At 37.7% G+C, this 18,532-nt stretch overlaps 1 protein-coding gene across 1 annotated transcript in view; it reads right to left on the bottom strand.

The window, feature by feature from the left end:
- Window positions 1-18,532, bottom strand: part of LOC149783551 (uncharacterized) — a 73,789-nt gene that overhangs the window by 40,170 nt on the left and 15,087 nt on the right. Inside the window, exons 2-3 of the mRNA XM_089931818.1 lie at window positions 3,578-4,137; window positions 2,109-2,415 (exon numbers count right to left, since the gene is read on the bottom strand). Coding sequence (XP_089787944.1) covers window positions 2,109-2,415; window positions 3,578-4,137 — 867 coding nt within the window. The remainder of the gene's footprint in view (window positions 1-2,108; window positions 2,416-3,577; window positions 4,138-18,532) is intronic.

The following is an 18,532-nucleotide window of genomic DNA, read 5'->3' as shown; positions in this document are numbered from 1 at the left end:
CAATCGTTCATCTATTTCCATACAAATGCAGTAACCCATAATTACAAAACTACGAAAAATCGAACCACGTTTGGATCCTCATACAGTCATCGTCGATTTTCAGAGTGCAGCAATAAACGAGTTTGGTCAGTGCATCTGGAGAATAATTCAAGAAATATGTATTGCATCGAACTACAAGATCAACTCCCAGTTCGTAAGGTACTTTCAGATGCTGGTACATTGTCAACCACGATAAGTTGCGCCTACATGAAGACGCTTCGACCATCATTCTTTCCCAGACGCTGAACCTTTTCTCAACTACTTTGAAGATAACTTCGTTCCAAGAGAACGAGGTCGTAGAGACAGAGTTGTCGTTCTATTTCCGGTTGAGATATGGGATTGCTATAAAAATGTTCAGTCGGAAATTCCTCACACCATCAACTCAGTGGAAGGATGACACACTGCGGTTCCAAGCTCTGTCTCCGTCACGGATCACTGCCACACATCTGTCTGCGTGGGTTCGAGTCTCGGGCTCGTCCAATGTGGATATGTGAGAAAGCTTGCCGGTAGTTTCTCGTGGGTCGGTGGTTCTTTCCGGCGTTTTCCCGGGTTCTTCCTCCACCATTAATACTGGCCGCCATGTATAGCCTATCTTGTGCTGAAAAATGGCGTTAAACCCTATAACAACAACAACAACAACAACAACGTACAACGGCACTTGCAGGCGAAGCTCCTCAGCTACAGAAAAATAAATACAGAAAAATAAACTGTTGACTTCGAGTTGTCTTCATGGATTACGAATATCTTTCGTCACTGGACTACTTAGTAGAATGCAGTCAAAGTATAGACTTATTAGCTTAGGCAGTAAGCTTCTCTGCTTGAACAGTACTTGCATGTTAGATGACGTTTTATGATTGAACTAGTTATCTGTATTTGGAGGTAGTAATGGTTTTTTCAAACAATACATAGGTATTACGGCTTTGAATATCATAGCACTTTTATCAGTAATAAAAGGTTTAGTTTATAAACACCGTTTCTATTAAATTTAATACATATTAGCTAATTAGTTAATCTTATGAGTTTATAAACACCGTTTCTATTAAATTTAATACATATTAGCTAATTAGTTAATCTTATGAGTTTATAAACACCGTTTCTATTAAATTTAATACATATTAGCTAATTAGTTAATCTTATGATCTCAAACTGTTCGTTCCAAAATGCCCTGCTCCAATGTGTCCACCCCGAGCTTTTCAGTCCTATTCATCCACTCCGAACTATACACTCCAAATGGCTAGCTCCGTATCGCCCCTAGCACTCCTGCACCGTTTTCTTATTTGCCTACAAGCATATCCAACCTTAGATACGCTTAAATGAAGAAATGTATAATATTTAAATTTATTTGACAAAACATTAGTTAATAACAATTTACCCTTCTGATTCAGCATCTCGTGCATATTTATATATTTCTCTTAGTCATATAAACTGTGAATGTTAGAATTCGAAAAAACCAGGTTTAAATTGTAATACGCACACACACACATATTGACGATTCACAAAATTGATTGTGAAAATAAATTCGTAAAAATTAACAATATTTGGGGATGTTAAAAATTGGTCTAATTGTCTTTGACAAATGTCAAGTTTTAGTGGCAATGTGTATCATTCATAGACCGAAAAACGTGCGGAAATGCGCCGGCGGTCAAAGCTTTCGTTTGTAATTGGATTATTTTGAACCGAAGTAATTCACGTTTGGTGTTCAAAAAATATGTGATTGAAATGTAATGATATAATGGATTTTTATCTTAAAATATTATGTTAAATAGCATTGTTTTGATGTACAATGTAACACTCTGTTTAGATGTTTCATTCTGGAAGTGGTGCGTTCTCAAACGAACTGGTACGTAATATTGCTGCTTCTGACAAATTGGGTAATAGCGCATAAGTAAAGAAAATTCTTTTTAGATTTCAATGACTTATATTAGCGTTTCCACCTTTTGCTCACTCCGATTTTAGCAGAATGATTTTTTGGAAAGTACTAACGTTCGAGTTTACAGTATTATTGTCAAAAAACACCCAAACAAGATATATGGCATTTTAATATCGTACTTTCAGTAGATCGAACTCACATAATCCACATTCCCGTGCCGACCAACCCTTGTACATGTGATTTTCGTTATCCAAAGCTGACTGAAATGTTCTCAGGAGAAGCTGTATAACGTCATGCTTGTTCTTGAGAATTCCACTCTGTTTCTCGTCAATAATATTTGCAAGGGCGGCAAGCGTAATGAGACGTAAATAGTCATCGTTTTCATCTAAATATGGCTGAATAGCAGTCATGATGCGGAGGTTGCGGAGACGTGGAATAGTTTGGTCCACTTGAGAGACACTGCAAATTATGTCCAAAGCTTCTCGGATCAAAAAGTTATATTCTGTCTGAAAAGATGAAGAGAATTGGTGATGGTAATGTTATTTATTAGATGAAGATAAACTATTGGCTCCTTACACACACATTCATATATATATATATATATATATATATATATATATATATATATATATATATATATATATATATATATATATATAAGTTAATGGAAATGCATCAAGGACAACGCTGGCGCTGTTTGATCTACATACTTTTCACTAAAAGGCTAGTACGAAAACTACTGAGCGAGAGATTCCGTAAATATCTCAGCTGATGCAGGTCATAGCTGAATGAAAGTTTCGAAGGGAGACACATTCGAAAATATTCGTCTTCAGAGTGACTGAGACATACCAATGTTTCTCTGGTCAACTATCCCACCTTCTATGACTGGTGAAGATGAATTGAATCAAATCGTACAATAATGAGGTCTATATCTTAGGTTTTACGAGAGGGTATATTTGCTGACAACATAAATCCATAATAGTATGGTTCTGCGAGTACTCGACAGTCAAAGCCTTATTAAATCTTTGTTTATTTCGTTTTGTTGGGAGTTTCTGTTATTTTTCCTTTCCTTTCGTCAAGTACAGCAAGGTTTTCTTGCTTTATTCATGCTATAAAACACCATTAAAACTGTTCTCACTTAAATCTCTAATTATAGAGTAGGTTTCTTACGAGAATGATCACTCAGACGTATATTTTCAAATTCTTGCTACAAGCCTAGCTTGTGTAAGTCTGTTACTTACTTCGTAACATCTTCAAAATTATTGCAGTTACCAATCACAACGAAGTAGTTTCCTTGGCATATTTGAACCAGTAATTCTAAAATCGTTTCTAGTTTATATTAAGGATATATTATAAATACGTTTTCATCATTTTAGTGGTCGCTTTGCAATTTTTCGAATTATAACTATGTAGGCAAAACAAGTTTCTGTAATTCTGAAGATTAATATAGCCATTATTTCCATAATTAATGACACCATATATTACTGTGTAATGAAGCGCCTTTAGGTACATCTGTGTTGAAGCTCTTTTTTGAAAACACGATTGATTCCACGACGATTTACATATAATGGCTAGTGCTTCATTAACATTACACATTTGAATAATTTAAATTTCAATAATGTATGTTATGCATTTTCTTTGAAAAAACCCTCAAATAGCCAAACTTACATTTTTGTTGTCCTGTCTATCTGTTGAAGGTTTATGAGAGTTCAGAATGTCCTTCAGTGTTCCAATAAACCATTTGTTGTTTACGATATCACATGATACTTCAGAGCTGCTGTGGGAGAATTGGCGTAAGACTGATATTGCTGTCTGCAGTACGTCAAACAATGTTTTCTCATTAGTAACATCTGCATTATTCTTCCAACAATCTACCACTACATCTACTATCCTTTCCGTCGTTTTTGTTTTGGACAGTTTTTTCCCTGCTTTTCGTCGGTATTTCAGAGCAACATCATATGTTGACATGCCTATATTTTCATGAATTTCTTTTATACTGTTTAGACTATCCATTAATTCTTCTTTCCATTTTCTGTTGGTATCTTTTTGACTATGAATTTTTTCAATAGCTTCAATTGCTGTATTTAGAGGTGTTAAGTCATATTCTCTCATTGTTTTGTCATCTTTTGTCTCTTTGTATTCCTCTGAAGGTCCATTAAATGCACCAGATTCACTATCCCTCGATGTAATAGATGATGAAGTCCCCATGATGACGATGAGTTTAACACCTGTAAAATTAATAGCAGAATTTTATTATTCCGTGTGATATTAACAAGTTTATCCTGGAATTAAATGCCGACATTGTTGTTAAATATCGCTAACAAAATTATGATCCCATTTCATGTGATAACTCAAACATGTGCTACAGGTATTGCTACATTTCGAGAAAAGATGAACTTGTTTTCACTGAATAAAATAAACTTTTGAGGCTTTTGGAAAGAACAAAACTAAATGTATAATGCGTTTGCTATTTAAGCACGCAGATAACAAACTGGAGACGGTTGCGTTGTATCCTATAAATCCAAAATTTGTTAAAGCGTTCCTTGTTTTTTTATCTATCGTGTTGATTAACTGAAAAAAAATGTTTCGATTTGCCTATTATCTTTATATTGATTAGAGCGAAAGTACTGCATGTAATAAGGGTGGTTCAATGATCTAAAGCGCTCGCTTCACAGGTCACTCATACATCTCACCTCTGTCCACGTGAGTTCGAGTCTCGGCTCGACCAACGTAGGTATGTGAGAAAGTGTGCCACTAGGTTCACGGTTTCTTCCTCTGCCAAGTATGTACTATCCGCCATGTATAGCCTAAAATGTGTTCAAAATGGTACTAAACTAACAACAGCTACAAAATCCATCTGGATTAAGAGTTGTTTCGTGACAAAAAATTGTCTTCATATTACATGTATGAAGTGGTGCCATTTCAAGTTTTGCGTTCACCTGTCAGTTACATTGATGTGAAAAGCTCATTTTTCCACCCAACTTAGTTCCAACTTCACCCCACCTACCTGTTTTGCCTCACTACCAAGACATGGGTGAAACTCTTTTCACACTGCGCTCAAAGCAGGGCTAAAAAGAATTTACCAATCACTCGCGAATTAATAAAAGGTATATGGTCTAAGGAGAAACCGAAAATTAGGACTAGATTATAACGTGATCGCGTTGATCTAGGGATACGGGAGAATGTCTACAATTCCCTTACTGAATGGGCTGCTCAGGTGAAAGATAATAAATCATTAGGATAAAATCGTTGGGCTTGATGCAATATTGCATTTTCAAGGAGTAAATACGAGTATAATTCACTGCGTATTTTCGCATTTGAATGAGTGCATCGAAATAGATTCACAAGTCTAGAGGAATATGTGAAATTATTGCACTATGAGTAATTCCAGCAAAGTTTATAAATAATTTGTTTGAGGCAATGCATCTAAATTATTTGTCTTGGAAAACTTTGGTTTTAAAATGATGGCTAAGTATACCGTACGCAAACGTGCCTCTTACATTGCAAACTAAATGTATATGGTTCAAGCTAAACAACTGAGGTATTTGTGAAAGGCTTTCTTTATAAAAGAGTCATGTACAAAATGCAGAGGAAAAACGTGGTGTTGTTATTTATCAATATTGGAAGAGTGGAACAGGTGTTAGAACTACGCGTCGGATATGTATACATTGTTGTGGAAGTAATATTATAATAAAGTTGGAGCACAATGAGACAAACATCAACAGGCAATTTATCAGAGTTATATGCGAAATAAATGAAACAGAATGTGAGTATCGTTTATGCATAACTTAACCAGTTTTAACTAGCTTACAGAGGTTAGCAGAACAAATACGGTGTAGATTTCAATTATTGATTATGTTGGTCTGGAAGGAAAGAAAATAACAGGACAACATTTTAATTAGAGACACGCAGGCTTTGGAAAGCAATTTCTTTTTGGCATACTGGTTCCAAGACAGTCGCTCATTTGGAGTACAGTTAAACGTCTCCAGATTTGACGTAGTCTCTTACCTCAATCGAGGTCAAATTCGCATCTTGAATGGTCAACAGTTGCCACACGTCACCCATAAAATTCCCCGATATCAAATACAGCCAGCACATACTTGTATATGTGTCAACCAACCTTCTCGTGTGCCAAAAGCAAGAGGACAGTATAGACCTCTTCGTTAGGGGTTGAAAGATTAAACCACGGTCTGAAGGACCACCTTGGTTCGTGAAAGTAAATCAAAATTTGCCTGCTTCTTGCGCCACGCATTGGCAAACACATCGTGAGGCTTTGGCGGCCTCTACCACTGTTAACACCCTTCTACTAGCTTCGCGGTCTGTAGTACCTACTCGCGAGCTTAGTATCCATCGCATGTAGCATCTATCGTATTTGGTATCCAAACGAGTCGCTCCAATTTGCCAGCACAAAGAATTTCAGCACTTGCCTCGGCAGGGAGACCTCCAAAATAAATATAGGCTAGACTTTACTCTGTTTACGGGGTAAAATTCAAAAGGTTTGCGTTAGTCTCCAACCTCTTCGTTACAGCTGTTGTCGTCTGATTAATAGACGTCTTTGTAAGCTTTTCCGCACGTTGTTGGCTACGTAGTGACTCATTTGCAGCGGTGAGTTGCGGAAGAAGGCAGACGAGAAGCCAGACGCCTGTGTTAGACCAACCGACGCATAAAATACATATCACGCTCTTTGACCTTTTCAGTCAGCGCTCGAACAGGGCTGGGGTTAACGTCCGTCTTACCTCTACGTTGTTTCATCATCTCAGCAAGTCTTTTAATCTTTTTGACTTATATGACTTGCACAAGTACTGCTCACGGTTTCAGTAACCCTGCTGCTGGTAGCACTGACGTTTCCGACATCAGTATCGCTTCCAGCTTCTATTCCTATCAAGGTTGTACTGTCGCACTGTTTGTTTTTTTAACCCTGCATTTTTCAGCATGTCCCTAGGTTTTCAAACCAGTTGTAACTGGCACTTGTACTGGACCGTAACTGAAACAATGAAACAAAGGTGGCTGTTGAGGCATGTCAAAGAGACTTGAGCAGCGGAGGGGGGGGGGCGAACAGACTCTGATTGGTTCACCTGTGTTTTCGCAAATTAAGACCTCCTGGGGGATCGCAAAAATCGTTAAAAAAAATGCGCGAGATCGTCGGTGACGCGTTGAGAGCGTCGCCCCCCCCCCCCGCCCCCGCTGCTCAATTAAAAAATTCTGTAACAAATAATGGCTGACATCGGAGAATCACATTCCGCTAAACTAGCTCGAGAGCGATTAGAAGCAATAAAAAAATTTCTTCCGGTGAGAGATTCTGTAAAACAAAAATTACAAGCTCCGCAGGAAGCACAAATTGAATATGCCACAGGCATGGAACAATTGTTTAAACCTGTTATAACAGCTACGGAAAAAGCTGCTGCGGTCACTGAAAGAGCTTTATTGGGGGATATTAAGGATGAGGAGGAACGAAAAAGGGGTATTCTTCCAATATTGAAACAAACCGCTAAGCAAACTGAAAAAATATCAGCGAGAGCTAAAAAGACAAAAAGGGTTTTACGAGATCTTCCAACTAAAATAGCTGCAGCTCAACCTCAACCTGGTGAAGAGATACCTGAAGAGGTCGGCAAAGTTCGTACTGAAGTTGGTGATATAAAAGATCGCACACCAGAAACAGAAACAAAACAAGCCAGGGGTAGGGTTCATATAAAGGATAAATTTACCGAAAAGGCGATTAAACTTATAAAGGAAATTCAAACCGTAGATGATTTAGCTGAGTTTGCTGTGCGAAGTTATGATGACCGAACTAGAGTTTTAAAATCGGATTATGTCGATGATTTCGTAGATGATGAAGTTTGGTACAAGTGGATATTTCGTATATATTATGATGCTGATAAGGTTAAACGCAGTGATACTAGATTTTTGCCGTTTTCTAAAGCAATAGATCGTTTATTTGAAAACCTAACACGATCTTCTTTCCAGCAACAGAAAAAACCACAACCACAACTTACCCCCCAGCAACAAACAGAGAAAGAGTTGTATTATCAAGAAGAAGATGATCCTTCAGGGGATGTTTTACAAGATCTTGGCCTAAAAGGAACATTTGTCACCGACGGCAGTGGTTTAGGAAGTGGTTTTATTGACTGTCCTAACAATATCGTCAATGATGTGCAACGGCTAGAAGTTCTCATAGGAGGAAAGCGAGCTGGAAATAACTCATCAGAAATAATTAATGAAGCAGTTGATATTTGCAGACGATTATTTCAAGGTGGTATCATGGACACTGGTATCTACCGAGAACTTCTTAATGAGCTCTTTGATGACTACCACAGTGACTAGTTGTTAGATAAATGAATAATTATATAAAATGATCATACACGAATCCCATCGTAGGCCAGTTAGGGTCAGGGTGGTAAATTCACGATTACCAGTATACAAAATAACCTACGGAGATGGATTTGGTGATGTTGTTCAGGGTTTATTTGCGGGAATGGCTCCTAAAGCAATACCGATCGCAAAACAATTATCAATGAAAGCTACTGGTGCTGTTGGTAACGTTGCCAGTAAAGTATTCTTGGCAATCAAGGATAGACTAGCACGATTAATACGCAGAACAAAAGCGGTCCAGCCACCACCGGTGAAATTACCAAGCACCGAAGTGATGCCTGCAGATGTTAGTAAAGTATAAATCAAGCTGCAGATCAAAAACTAGCAGAGTTGATAAATCAAGGGACTGAACAAATAAATACAAGTTTGGTGGCGGGAAGTGGTCTTCGTTTTAGACGATAACTTTTATAATAAAATGTTTAAACGTCAATCCGACCCAGCGTTCGACATAGATGCACCAGTACCCAAGGACGAATTAGTGCGTGATTTTCAGTATTATTCTTATGGTATAGAACATCCAAATCAACGAGGACGAATTGAATTGCAGGTTCAAGACACAAGTAGATATTTCTTGCCCGCTGAAGCGTTTATCAAAATAGAAGGTGAAATTTCAAAAACAGATAATACAAAACATGACGTGGGATTTAAAGTTGGTTTTGTCAAGAACGGAATTATGGCCTTATTTGAAAGCGCTGCTATCTCATTGACGGAAAAAAAAATTGAGTCAATTGAGAATAATGTTGATGTGGCTACAACAATAATAGGTTTAGCAAGATACTCTGATGATTATACAAAATCAGCTGGTCCATCAATGATGTTTGCTAAGGACACTTCTGATCATCCTGACAGTGATCAGTACAATATTAGACGACCAAGAAATAATGGCAACACCGCCGACGCTGATGAGTGGCCGGTGGTTTACGGTGCTAATGATAATTTTAATCTAGGATTTCATACACGTGGACAAATGTTAAGTGGGACAGATAGAAAATTTTCTTGTGCCATTCCGCTGTCGCATATATTTGGCTTTTGTAGAGATGTCAAAAAGGTAATTTATGGAGCAAAACACACGGTTATGCTTTTCAGAAAAAATAATGACAACGATGCCTTTTGGCGAGAAGCTGGTGTTGCTGGTGATGATAGTAAAGTATTAATAACAAAATTTTTGTTGTGGATGCCGGTAACGACTCCGGCAATTGCTGAAGAACAGCGACTGCTTTCTTTTATGGATCAAGGTGGTAAATCGTTGTTATCATGGCTTACAACAACCACAGATAGTGCTCAGAGTACTGTTAATGGTTTATTTACATGGTATGTAGCATCACAGCAGGGGATTTCTGCACCGCGACATATTTTCATTGCTCTTCAAAATGTTGTACGAATAAACTCACAAACACGGAGTCATATGATATCTGACAAACTCGGTTTTACTGATGTTTCTTTAAGAATAAACGGGCATCAAGAACCATCAGAAAATATACAGTTAAATTTTGCTAATTATCATGTTGCATGTGTATATCATCGTTTGATGAAATATCTAGCGCGTGATATAAATATCGATACTTGTTTGCAAATATCACAATTGGATTTCATGGCACACTATCCAATCTATTACTTCTTACTAGAGCATCTTGATTTAACTAGACAGTCTGTCGTTGATGTGCATTTCAGAGCTCAAGTGGCAAGAAGGGCTATAGCTGAGTACAGAGCAATTGCTGTTATACTCGGCGATAAAGCAATGTTACGTGAAGGTGTTGGTGGCCGAATGAGAGTTATTCATGCACCAGTAGAAAACATGTAGTTTTCAAAGACAATTAGATCAATCGCGTTTATTATAAAATGTCATATAGTCACGTTAATGTCACTTTGACTTCTGGTCAGGTAAAGAAATTACAATCTAAAAACGCAAAAGTATGTGGGGCGGCGATAACACTAAAAAACGATAAAATCTCTGGCGGTGGTCCAAATAGGTTATCGCTGACTAAAACCCAACTAAAACATTTCAATAAAGCAAAACAAGCAGAAACTGGAGTTCAACTTGATTTTGCTCCAAAAGCTATCAAAGATATGATTAAATCAGGTGGTATATTTCCACTTCTCGCAGCAATACCAGCGCTGATAGCTGCTGCTGCCCCAGCTGTCGCAAAAGCAGCCGCGTTGGGAGCTGTTGGAACAGCTGCTTGAATGGCATTAAAGAAAGCAACTGGAAAAGGATACCAAAAAAAGGACGAGGTCTCAGGCTTCCAGGAACTCCGCCTTCATGGTACCCAAAACGGTTTTGAAAATACGAAATGTTTCACCGATGTCAAATTTTGATTTGCTCTATGCTGCTAAACAATTAAATATAAAAAATTTCAAAGGCGTCTTTATGCGAGATCAATTACCACAACAACCGAATAATCCAGAAACCGGAATTATTAATCTTGATAACAGTGATGGTCCAGGAACTCACTGGGTTGCTTACGCGATCGATCCACGTGGAATTATATATTTCGATTCGTATGGGTTAGCACCGCCAGTCGAATTCCTCAAATATGTACACAGAGTACGAAGTACTTCAAGACTGCAAAACATTCCAATCTGGTATTCAACGCTACCAACACATACACTAACCGATCCACCGATATGTGGCCGTGAAGTATTAAATGTCCTCGATGCGATATCAAGATCAACCAAACCACCTCACAAGGTCGTGCACGAGTATACCTCGGGTCGATTTAAACAATCCTTAAGAGAATAATGGTAGATATTTACGGAAGATATCTCATCGAGGCAGAGATAAAAAAACGCGGTGATGTAGATTTATCAAAATATGCGACCAAATATGAAATTGACAATCTTTTAACGTTATCCGGGATAGACCCAGATGAGGTTGTTATTTTTCAGGACCGATACGGAAAACTAAAAACCAGCAATATCAAATGGAATAACATAGTTCGCAGGGTTCTTGGAGCTGTCCCGGATAATATCCCTGTGTTTACTGACAGCGGAAAAATCAGAGACTCAAGTATATAGTTTACAACCATCAGAGATCAAATCGCAGCAAGTGTGACTAACCGCTTAAAAAATACCGGTGACACAATGACAGGTGAACTCAACATGAACGGGAACAAAATAGTAGTTGCAACAACTCCAAAATCTGACAACGACGTCGCAAACAAATTATACTTCGACACCGTAGACAGTAAATTATCCACGCTGCGGGCCGAGTAGGACGTTCACGTGGGCGCTTTTGCAAGATTTCGCAGAAACCATCAAAAAACCGCAGAAGAATTCTTCGGCGCTCCGCATACTGTTGACATAAAACTTTCTGATATCAAAACCAACATTGACACGATCAAACAAAGACAGCAGGATATCGTAGATGGGATTCCTGAGATCGTTAACAAAACCAGTTTGATTAAATTCCCACCTGGAGTTACTCCTGGGCATTTTATCAACATAGTGTACACGGTATCATCTGGGTTCGCAACATGGTCTAAACAAAATAATACTATCAAATATACCGCAACAGTTACTGGCGTGCACAGGTTTTCTGTGTTCAGTGCTGCAAAATTTGAGATATTTACAAAGTATCCCTGGCGACATTCAACTGACAGGTTTTCCGGGGTTGTGACTGTAATAATAAATAGCGGAACCGAAGAGGAATTTATACTAGAAGAACTGATAAGACATTAAACGCAACATCTTACTGGTGGTGTTTGGAATTCGTAGCTGAAACACCTGAACTGGTTGCTGCCTAAGATAATAAACGACCCTCTTGACGAAGTCAATGACGAAGTCAACGACGACAGCATCAACAACAACATTGGATGCGCAACAATATAGATACGGTCAAGTACGCTAATGGCAATCAGAGTTAAAAAACCCTCATCGACAAATACAACCTAAAAGTAAAAAAATATAAACGACGAGCGGTCATCCTGGATGCGCTAGTATGCTCAGTATCCGCGTTAGTTGCATCCACATGAGTAGTATTATCAGCGCTAACACCAGTAACAATCGTAGTAACAATCGTCTCTTCATCAACTGCCATCGCAGGGTTTTTTAATATAATCGCGAAAAAAATATCCTCGTGCACGAGCACAAAATACCACGATTATGTCATGCAACTAAACACAGCCACGTCCGCATACTCAAAATTATCGTCGTTGATATCATCAAGCATCGATGACACAACAATATCAGATTCCGAATTCGCGTTAATGGTTAAGATATACGAAGACTGTACTCGCCATTTAAAAACAACCAAGAACAATAATGACGGAATTACTTCATCGAGCTCTGCTCGACATAGTCGAAAATACATCCTCGAGAAGAATTTCGATGATAACGGTAAGTTCGACTAACCCTGAATTTAGTATTAATTTTCCAACTGCGATTCCCGTGAAAGAAATCGCACTAGCACAATTACGAGTATACCACAGCTTGCCCAATATCAGATCAAAATCGTTTGGTGGATTACCAGCGAATAATTCGTTCGTGTTTGCATATAAAAACCAACCCGATGGTACACCCGACTGGAACGTCATTGGGTTACAAACGAGGTCTTATCAAATCGAAGAAATCAATGAGGAATTACAACGTCGAATAAAAAATATCACAGGAAAAGAATCCAAAATAAAAATAACTGTTCATGAACCAACCCTGTCTTCTGCGATCGAAATAAACACTCCAGGGTACGCTGTGGATATATATATCAGAGTTCGATCAGAACAGTGTTAGGATGGCCTAAAATCCCACCACCAGCACCACCGATACCACCAGAACCGAAAAAGTCTGATTATGTCACGGATAAGACTTCGTACCACGAAGTTGAATCATCATACAAAAATCTTTTACTTGGAATAAAAAACGAAACGTTGGGTAGTAATTTTGAATTCGTTAATGAGTTTTTCATTTGGGAATTTCCCTTAAAACAAGAGATCATAAACCCAGACGGAAGTATAACTGTATCTTTATATTTTCATCAAAATGATATTCCTAGGCACTTTACAGTCGTTAATCAATTACATACAACACAACTAGAGCGACTACGGCAAAGTTTCCAGGAACATCTCTTTGATATAACTGATTCACGCAGCGAAATCATTTCACGAATCGAAATATTAAATCAACTCGTATCCGACATGGAATATATTAACCAACGAGTAATTCAGGCAACAATTAACGATAAAACCGGTTCTAAACAACAATTTTTAACTGCATACTCGCTGACAGAAGCTACACTGCCGAATTTTAAATTTCCCGGGTATAATGCAGCCGAGTTAAGAAAATCAGTTAACGAATTTTCATTGATGAATATTTTCCCGACATACTCGCTGCGTGGAGAAAAACACTACCACCAGCAACTATTCTCAGGCACAATAATGACTCGGAAGGGACAGGCAGGCATGTATCTCCGGGCATCGTAAATATAACCGAAGTGGTCGCGGTCAATCTTGTGTGTGATGTCATCGATGGCAGCTACAGCACAAACACAACAGTATCAAATCAAGCCCAGCAAGGATTTGTTCTCTTTCATTCACCCCGAAAGAACCACCTGGATATCTGATTGTGCAAGAGCCGATCAATCAGGTTTATCTGCAGTGTTATAATCCACTGTTATCAAGAATAAATTTCAAACTAACAGACCAATCTAACCACCTTCTGGATTTAAGACACGAAACTCTGCATATTAATTTGCTTGTGAAATCCTAGAGATTTCGTCTTAAGACTTTTATCCTAGAGATTTTCAATCTTTGACAGTCAGGGTGTTCAGAATTATAAGAAATTTATTTTTTACTGAAAAATTGTCAATTTTCTCAATTCCGAAAGGCAATTACCCCTGCAGGGTCATGAAAATCATCCGTTTTACTGATTCCGAGGGCAATTACCCCAGCATGCTCATGAAAAATCAACAATTTTCCATGAAACATAAAATTTCTTATAATAATAAAATTTTGATAATATTGATTATCTGACAGGGATTTTTTACTGAAAAATCATCTATTTTACTGATTCCGAAAGGCAATTACCCCAGCATGGTCAACAAAATCATCCATTTTACTGATTCCGAAAGGCAATTACCCCAGCATGGTCATGAAAATCATCCATTTTACTGATTCCGAAAGGCAATTACTCCAGCATGGTCATGAAAAATCAACAATTTTCCATGAAACATAAAATTTCTTATACAATATTGATTATCTGACAGGGAACTTTTACTGAAAAACTGTCAAATTCCTCAATTCCGCAGGGTTAATATACTTTCAGAATCATGCATAAATTCAGTAAAAAAAAATTTTATTCCTGACAGACTTTGATTTCTAATTAATCAAACGAGTATCATATATGACCAGCATGTGAAAGTTTCTATTCACGACAAGCAAGGGCTTGAAAAACACATCAAGGAGGTGTTTGTGCAGTCCCCGGTCAGCACAGCTGATTTGGTTATTGATTTATTCGGTAATGAAGACTTTTTATTAACGCAGGGACAGTTAGATGAACTGCAGCAAAAACGTATTTGTATGATCACATGTGACAGAGATCAGATTTTAAATTACGCGCATTCGTGCATTACACTTAGTCAGCTTAAGGAAATACTATTTAACCCTGTGGATCAAATTGATCCAGATCCAGATGCAGAAGATACAAGTGAAAATAACCTATCGGATTGATTGATGCAGGTCAGATTAATGTGGGTAAAAAAAATGCGGGTAAAATATTTTTTTTTCTGTCAGTGCGAGACTTCTACTTTCGATTTCATTTCCACGTACCTGACTTCATTTCCCAGTAATTTCATCCATGATTTCATCAAGGGAGCTTAACTCACGATCTGACATAATTTTTTTCAACTGTCTTACACGCGTACCGATTACCTTTCTGTGTTCATACTCTTGGGATAACACTAACCTGGTTTTTTCTATTGCACGGGACAGAGAGACAAATTCATATAGTTGCTGTTCTTGTATTGTGGCCAGTGATTTATACAACGCTGTCTGGATTTATTTTATAAATTTATACTGAGCAGGTAAAATATACCAATCTTCCAATGTAGCCTCATATAGCGCTTCAGAATCAGACATGATTTTTTCAGGATTTAAGTCATCAGATATATTAATTTTATTTTCTTGTAATTTTTTAATAGCAGCAATTACTTCATTGATATTTTCGTAGTTTATATTTATATAATTATAAATTTAAAAGAAAAAATAAACAGTTTCTTGATGAGCGGTTATCAATTATGGTTCTGCACTGGCCTGTGTATCTCCACGAAGGTCCTTTCAGACTTTTGTCTCAAGATTTTGTCTTACAGATCGTTTCTTGTCGATTCTCGGCATCTCTTCGTGACCGTTTCTTTTTGGCCGTATTCTTTCTGAATGTTTTGTTTTAGTGGGATCCATGTGACGTAGAGCTTTCTGCATCCAAGGCAACTGTTTATTTTTTGGGGGGCGTTATTCACAGACATACCTCCAGCGAATTCCCTAAGCGAAAGCGAGGCGAAATGTTAGAGTATTCAGAAGGCTGTGTGTGTTTTCATGTAGATACCCGTCCCCGTGAATTAAATCCCGGGGTCAAAAACGTCACCCCACGATTTAACGTGGAGGAGGATATGTACATGAGGGGCCTTGCTGGAGCCCCCCAACCTTATAAAAACCATAATAATCGGTACCGTCGACATATGTCCGTGGCGAGATTCGATCTGAAGACAGTGATAAGTCACAGGGACGAAAGTCAGCTGAGCTAACCACTGTGCCACCGAACGCAATCTGAAGATATAAGATTTAAAAAAACATCATATAGGTAACTTGATAGAGCTTGGCAGCTGAATTCTGTTCTGAGCTAGATTTTAAGTTCTGAACTAGATTTTAAGTTCTGAACTAGATTTTAAATTCTGAACGATTTCAAGTTCTGAACGATTTTAAGTTCTGATTTTGTGAAAATAACATTTACTTGTACTGACAATCAAACGCGGAAGTGATAAAAGACTGCCGCTAGTGTGTATGCAATAAGACAATTACAAATAGCCGTATACAGTTCTGCCCGCCGCTGGATATTACCTTTACAGGTGTTGTGCAATCACCTGAAACATTTACCTGGATTGACAAACGCAAGGTGAAAATAGACTGCTGCTACAATTAGCTGTGCAAAAAAAACTATATATAGTTCTGCTCGCTAGATTTACAGGTAATGACCTTGACTTGGGATAACTGCGTCATTCACTTTTACACAGCCGCTGCAGAGTTGTCTCGGTTATCTGCATCTACATAACGAAATGAAATCCAGCTATCAAACCGGTATGAAAACGTTGATTTGATTAACTCATCTGCAACACGTTGGACTGAACGCGAATGAATATCAAAATACTTGCTAGCTGCATACATTGAATGAAATATTTTTTCTTCACCTGTGCTTATGTTGAGAGATCTTACAACTCTTTTTTTTTTTTAAATTTACCAGTACCCCCTCGTGCAGAATTCTCGCTTTGTGTGACGATTCTCAGATTGGATAATTTATTGTTAAGTTTATTATTATCTATATGATCGATTACAAGACGTTCTTCGATCACTCCATTAAATACCTCAAACACGAAACGATGACTGAGATATTTTTTTCGCTGCACCAAACATTAGATAACCAACATTAGTAACAAAACCAACTATTTTTTTCAACCTGCAATGCCTAATTGTGCCATAACGATTCGTAATTCTTGATGATGGGGTGTCGGACAAATTCTTGGTTCATTATAATAATGTCATTTGTCTAATTTATATTTGTCTGAAAACTTAGTTATATAATCGCGCTTACATCTCAAAGCGTCGTGATTATTTTTTTTTGTTATAATATCGCTTAAGCTCGCGGTATCGCTTACCCCCACAATTTGCGCATAATTGTGTTTTACCTCTGACCCAACACCACATTGCAGACATGGTATTGGTCCTGAACCACCTCTCCGGATACTTTGGGAATGTTCTGCGCAGGTTTGCATGATTTGTTACAAACGGTCACAGATCCTACCTTCAACCACCTGCAATGGTTCATTATATATATATATATATATATATATATATATATATATATATATATATATATATATATATATATATATATATATATATATATATATATATATTTCTTATTTAAATTTTTGCCTTAAATATAGTATGGAAGAGTTTGAGAGATTATCTGCAATCAAACCCAGAAAGGCTTCTAGATTTGGTCTTGACAGACTAACCCCTGATTCGCGAAGACGAGCCTTAACTGATCTGTTTGATATTATAAGAGATGCCAAAAACGAATTTCGTAATGATGGAGCATCTCACGTGTGGTCCACATTCAAAATTGTACCTGACACTGACTCTATCAATGTCGACGATGTTAAGGACGCTACAATGAATGATACACGAGCGAAAATAATTATCGATTACCTCAATCAGAAACATTTTTTTCAGAGTAAAGTTTTTGTGCGCTCGGATGATGATACTTAGATTATTCGTGACAAACGTGACCCTGTTCTTGCTGATGGAAAAACCGCTCTGTTAAGTAAAGATTCCAAACCAGGAATGCTGACTGGGATTGACAAACCATATTACGCTCGAGCGTATCCTGTAACAGCGGTCATTTATGGAATTTATCCGATAAAAAATCCCAACATTAATAAACTTACCCGGATGAGATTTTCATCCTTGACTTTGTCAAGGCTAAATTGTGTGGCCGAGCGAGTAATAGAACATTTTAAAAATGCGAAGCGTGGAAACGGTTTAACTGATCTGCGACGTGAAAAAATAAACAAATGGGCTGAATCGGTTAAGGATACAGGAGCTTCAATAAGCGATGTTGCAAATTATCGAGTAAATTTAATTTTCCAATGATAGTAAAAACATTAACGGGAGAGGTTTTATATAAATCAGATAGTAAATCAAGAGGAGCGTCAATTGAAATTATTGACCATAACTCTCACGCTTGGACCAATGCAGTCACAATATTTCCATGAAATCGTGTTGTGAGATATTACTCGTCAGAGAGTTTTTGGAATGGAATATTTGATGCTATTAGCCGAATAAGCAAAAACGACCCTGTGTCAGTGTGGTTGTTTAAAAGTTCCGAAGAAGGCGAGTATGATCAATTTGTAAGACCTAACAGTAAATTATATCGTAAAGAATCTCTCCACGAAGAAATGAGAAAACTCACACAGAGATATTCAGAAAACACTGAGCAGTTATTAACTAATTGTTTTACAGTCCCGTCAATTGCTGCCCATACCGCGAGAGA

This window comes from Sinohyriopsis cumingii, chromosome 14 (genome assembly GCF_028554795.1).
Source record: "Sinohyriopsis cumingii isolate HCF-2022 chromosome 14, ASM2855479v2, whole genome shotgun sequence".
Lineage (NCBI taxonomy): Eukaryota > Metazoa > Mollusca > Bivalvia > Unionida > Unionidae > Sinohyriopsis > Sinohyriopsis cumingii.
The sequence above is the reverse complement of the archived record's forward strand: the minus strand, read 5'-3'. Positions and strand labels throughout refer to the sequence as shown.